General features: G+C 34.8%; 1 protein-coding gene across 3 annotated transcripts in view; it reads right to left on the reverse strand.

The window, feature by feature from the left end:
• The window catches only part of sh3kbp1 (SH3-domain kinase binding protein 1), a 62,678-nt gene extending 60,338 nt beyond the window's left edge, over positions 1-2,340 (reverse strand). For all 3 annotated transcript variants that reach the window (XM_051098033.1, XM_051098032.1, XM_051098031.1), the window contains exon 1: positions 2,033-2,340. In XM_051098033.1, coding sequence (XP_050953990.1) covers positions 2,033-2,036 — 4 coding nt within the window. In that variant the 5' untranslated portion in view covers positions 2,037-2,340. The remainder of the gene's footprint in view (positions 1-2,032) is intronic.
• Between the last annotated feature and the right edge of the window lie 3,675 nt (positions 2,341-6,015).

Here is a 6,015-nt window from a genome sequence, read left to right on the forward strand (position 1 = left end):
AGCCTGGTTCCAAACCTGTATGACCTTCTTACAAAAGATTTTGAAAAATCTCTACAATAAAACTGAATGGGCTCCTCATTGACTTCCACTGCATAGACAAAAAACTTCCTCAAAATTCCACATAATTTAACAGAAGAATGAAAGTCTCACAGGTTTGGAAAGACATGAAAGTGAGTAAATATGAAGAGAATTTCCTTTTTCCTTTTAAGGTACTAATACAATCTTTAGCGGCTGAAAACGTAGTTGTTTGCACATTTTTCACCAACGGTGAAACGATTTTTCCTCGCTTTTTAATTTAGAGCAGAGAATGGATCATTTGTCAGATTGATTTTAGATCATATCATTCCTGCAGTCCTGTTTGTGTCATTGATTTATGTTTTGAAATAGTTGGTACACACAGCTGGCCCTGGGTCATTAATAACCGTTATCGTTTATATTTATGCAGAAACAAAGAAACCTTTTCCTAACAATTACTCTGGTGGATTTGTACATGCATGGCTTCAGTCACTAAAGAATCTAACCAAATGTGCTCAAAACCTGTATTGTGCTGATTAAATTTTGAACACGTATGTCTGTTGATGTAAACGCTTTGATGAATCTTGCCAAAAGATCAGAGGCACGCGTGCGACCGTCTCACGCTGGTGTTTTGTCAAAGACGCTCCCCTTTTGAAGAGCTCATCAAGGTTTGTTCATCTGGAAGTAGCTGCTTAATGTAAATCATAAACGGTTGTAATCCAATGTCAATAACAGGCTCTGGTTTGCTTAGTATGACACAGCGTTTGAGATTACAGTAATGACTCTGCAGTTCTGACTCACTAGTGTGGCATTCTTTATCATCAGTGCAACGACAAAAACGACACCAGCGACTATTTTTTGGTCTGAAATGCTAAAAACAGCTTTGGATGCAGCTGCCTAGTTATTGACTGTGATAAGCTTGTGGGTGTCAAGGGAGGCCGTCTGTTTAAAAAACAAATGTACAAACTAATTTAACTCTGTGTAAAGACGCACATAATGTGACGTTAAACGTCATACGTTAGAAGCATTTGTGGACTTTTGAACCGAATAGACAGAAAAAAGGTTTGACCAACAATATTCACACTTTTCTGCTGATAATGCGGAACCGTATTTTTTCCGTATCGTGACGTACATCTAAGTAAAACAGATTATTTAAGAAAAAAAAAGTAGGGTTAGTATGTTATTTGGATTTCAAATTATCAGGTCAATAAAAAAAACATGGTTAAATCTTTCACAGTAAGATCAAGAGCATGCATTTAGAAAACAGATGGAAATTTTTCAGTGATTTTAACACTTACCTTAGACAAAAGTGTACTTTATATTCACTAAAATATCTAAAAATAAAAATGTGCATTATTTTAAACTTAACAGCCAGACGAGTACAGTTAATACTCAATTCACAATTTAAAAAAAAAAAAAAAAAAAAAAAAAAAAAAAAAAAAATCAACTGATTAATCATATTGCTATTTTTGCATCATTAGAGCTACATATTAATTTTTGTAGTGCACTTGTATTTATGATCGTTTTGAAAACCGTAATGCACTTTTTAACAGATTCAACAAATCCATCTATCATAAAGAAACATTAGATTGACATGTATTTACAACTATATCCAAACAAACAAACAAATACAATAAGTTTACATTGCATGTAAGGTCATAATGAAATTACATGCACATTAAAAAGAGCGTTCCTCCACATCCTTATGAAACAATGTAGCAAAAGCCACATCTGTGAAGAGAAACATAACGGACAGCTGGAGGAGAGCAGGAAACCTCAGAGGGAAATGAAATTCAGCTTTTAACTCTTCACGAGCAGCGGAGAAGAGGAAAAACATGCAAACGTGTCCACATCTTGAAATCATCAGATCTCATTGTAGTTATAAGAGTGCGACGGATGCCTGATGTAAAAACATTATCAATGATTTTCAGTTTCATTAATGACACACATCAATAGCGCACTGAGGTCAAGACCAGTCTTAAAATAACCTGACTTTCCACAAATCTGTTGTACTCACCCATTTATGAACTTGTTTACGCGGCGTGTTTGTGTAGGATTTTTTTCAACGTAGAGAAAAAGACACAAATCCGCTACTTTCGGGAGATGCAACCCCCCGGGTCGGAAATACTGCAAATAATCACTTAAAATGAAAGAGGAACGCGGCTTCTAAGCATATTCCTGAAAGATTATACTGCCCCTCATTAAAAAGAGCAAAAAAAAAGGCAGGGGCAACAATGCAGAGGGGGAAGAGATGATGTGGATGTTGCCCCAGCCGTAAGGCGCTTCACTACAGTTTTGCCTCCGTCGCTTTACGAACTCCAGCTTGCCGTCACTGCGCTCAGTGGCGCTCATGAACCGAAAGTTCTCGCGAGAACTGGAGGGATGCGCTGTAATGATCGAGGCCGTCGAACGAGATTTTCCGCTGCTTTACAAACAAATACCTGGGGCCTGCAAATCGCAGGTAATTGTTTCTAAAAAAAAGACGTCCTTGTCAGAACATATGGACTGTTTTTAGCTTAAGATTTACGCGTTGCTGATCATGTAACATATCAGTGTAACATATTTGCTTACTTTTGAATAACTTTAAAGTGTTTGGAAAGAAAACTGTAAGGACACATGGCAGTGTTTTCTTCAAAGGTTTAAAACTAAACGACTTTAATGTTAAATTCACCGATTTGTTTACTAAATCTACTACTTACAAAAAATAATTGTATGTGTGTTATACAACATGGATTCGTGTATATAAAATATCAACCTACAAATTAGCTTTAAATTACAAGTAATCTCTATTTGTTAACCTGTTTGCACCCTCAAGTTGCCTTCTATGCACTTTCCATTAGTCACTGCTGCCACCCTGTGGCTAGTTTAGGTTAGGAGACTTTCAGTCTTATTTATGCCCATGCCTTCTTAATGAATATTCACATTTTTTTTTTAGTGTTATATTTTGTATAGATTAAGTCAGTAAACTTGCACTGCCTTGTTGTGTTTTAGTGGGGCTTAACTGGGTGGATCCAAGCTCTATTATAGTACTATTAATGCTGGGATGACTTCTGATCACATAAACACACAGAGACAGAGGAATGTGCTGTAGACAGCAGAAAGTGCAGTCAGCTGCTGTGGACTAATGGTGGGGACATCAAGAGAGAACAGAGACACACGATAGCAACAGAGCACAAACAGACAGAGATAGACTGCAGGTGAAAGCAGTGGAAGAGGAAGGAAAAGTCTGCCAGAGAATGCTTTAGGCATTAACATGCCTTTTTATTTGGCTGTTCAACAGTCTACTCACTAACAAAGTAAGATTTCAGATTTGGAGTATTTTAGCATTACATTGTTTGCTCACCAATGGATCCTTTGCAGTGAATGGGTGCCGTCAGAATGAGAGTTCAAAACATCTGATAAAAGCATCACAGTAATCCGCACGACTCCAGTCCATCAATTAACGTATTTTGAAGTGAAAAGCTGCTTATTTGTAATAAACAAATCCATCATCAAGATGTTTTTTGTTTTCAAACCAGCTCTCTTTCCATAATATTGCCTTCTCCAGTGGAAAAGTTGTCTCATCTGAACCAGGAGAGAAATGTCTACTCAGTATCAATGTAAGATATCAGATTTAGAGTATTTTAGTTTTGCATCACTTGCTGAAAAGTGACAACGTATTGTCAAGTATGGTGACCCATTTTAAATTTCAAACAATATTTTTTTCAAACAGTTCTCCAGTGAAAAAGTCATCTCGTGTGAACCAGGAGAGAAATATGCACAGATCTACAGATACGGTCTCAAACAGTTCTAAACAAATATGTCGGTGGATGACAGGAGATGGATGTTTTCTTTTTTCTCTTTTTTTTTTTTCATGGACAGGAAGTGTTATTATGGATTACAGACTCAATGGCCAGAAGCAATGGTTTAAAGTTAAAACATCTTTACAATGGATTTGTCTCTCACAAAGCTTCTATCTTCGCCTTTTAAAATTGCCTTTAAAGTTGTACAAATTACGTTCTTAGCAATGCATATTACTAATCAGAAATTAATTTTTGATATATTTATGGTAGGAAATTTTACTTAATATCCTAATGATTTTTGGCATAAAAGAAAAATCAATAATTTTGACCCATACAATGTATTTTTGGCTTTTGATACAAATACACCCCTGCTACTTAAGACTGGTTTGTGGTCCATGGTTTGTAGATCTACAGATACGGTCTTAAACAGTTCTAAACAAATATGTCGGTGGATGACAGGAGATGGATGTTTTCTTTTTTCTCTTTTTTTTTTTTCATGGACAGGAAGTGTTATTATGGATTACAGACTCAATGGCCAGAAGCAATGGTTTAAAGTTAAAACATCTTAATGATGGATTTGCCTCTAACAAAGCTTTTAACTTCACAAGATGTTAATTGATGGATTATTTGTGGATTATTGTGATGACTGTTTGGCTCTCATTCACTCCAGAGGATTTATTGGTGATATAATGCTAAATGAAGAAACAAGCTCATCTAAATTTTGGATGGCCTGAGTTAAAAAATAAAAAAAATAAAAAAATAAAATATATATATATATATACACTACCGTTCAAAAGTTTGGGGTCAGTAAGACTTGTAATAGTCTTTAAAGAAGTCTCTTATGCTCATCAAGGCTGCATTTATTTGATTAAAAATATAGAAAAAAACAGTAATATTGCAAAATGTTTTTACGATATAAAATAATGTTTTTTATTTTAACATACTTTAAAATAGAATTTATTCCTGTGATGAAAAGCTGAATTTTTATCAGCTGTTACTCCAGTTAAGTGTTACATGATCCTTCAGAAATCATTCTAATATGTGGATTTATTATTAGAATGATCAGTGTTGGATAATATCAACAGTTGTGCTGCCAAATATTTTTTGGAACCTGTGATTTTTTTTTTTTTTTTTTTTTTTTTCAGGATTCTTTCATGAATAACAAGTTTAAAAAGTACAGTGTTTATTCAAAATATAAATATTTTATAACAATGTAAATTATTTATTATGAACTTTTAATAAACTTTTAATTATTAACTTAAGACATCCTTGGTGAATAAAAGTATTAATTTCTTAAAAAAACAAAACAAAAAAAAATGTACTGACCCCAAACTTTTGAACCGTAGTGTATATATATATATTATTCCCCATTTTCATTATTGGGTGAACAAATCCTTTATTTAGAGTCAGTAAAACTGTAACAGTATATTTCAGTTACCTGACCAGGTCTTCGTGATTCACAGTCTGTATTGTACGTTTAGCCTCCAGGCATTCAGAAGAAGAGAGGAAGTTCAACCGCCTCACCTGCTTTCCAACAGAGCCAGTCACTGTTTAAACTGTGCTTTGCTGTTGAAAGGACTTCGGCAGAAGGAAATCTTTGTCTTGAACCTCATACAATGAAGGCGTGAAAGAGAGCATTAAACCTGAACCACAATGTACTCGAGAAAAATAAGAAAAAAAAACCTTGCCCAAATTAAACAAAAACGACAGATGTTCTCACAATGCAGAAAAACTGGAATATGCTACAGAGAGAAAAAAAAAAGAAACTGCACTGTGAGCTTAAATAAACACACTATCGCGAAGTTTTAATAAACATGTTAAGAATCTCTAAATCTTCACTGTTTAGTTTGGTGATAGAAAATAGCCTACCATTTGCGCAGTAGGCTACAATAACAATAGACGTCAATGGAAAGTCATGTGTGCGTGATTATTGAAGATAAGATTGTATTTGTGGTTGTTTACTAAAACGTGTTTTTACTTTTTCATCAAGTTTCATAAGTTCAAAAGGCATGTGAATGTATTTTGTAACATTTATAACCTATGAAACTCTTAGGAACAGATAGAACGTCAGAAAGTCTTTCGTACATGAGATTCACCTCGGCCACTCTTGAGACTGATGAAACGTTTACAAACAATCTGTGGCCATGTGGCGTTTTTAGAACTCTGGTACTTGTAGTTTTCTACCGCCTCTACCGTCATTCCATCATCCTGCATTAAT

This window comes from Labeo rohita, chromosome 24 (genome assembly GCF_022985175.1).
Source record: "Labeo rohita strain BAU-BD-2019 chromosome 24, IGBB_LRoh.1.0, whole genome shotgun sequence".
In the NCBI taxonomy this organism is placed as follows: Eukaryota; Metazoa; Chordata; class Actinopteri; order Cypriniformes; family Cyprinidae; genus Labeo; species Labeo rohita.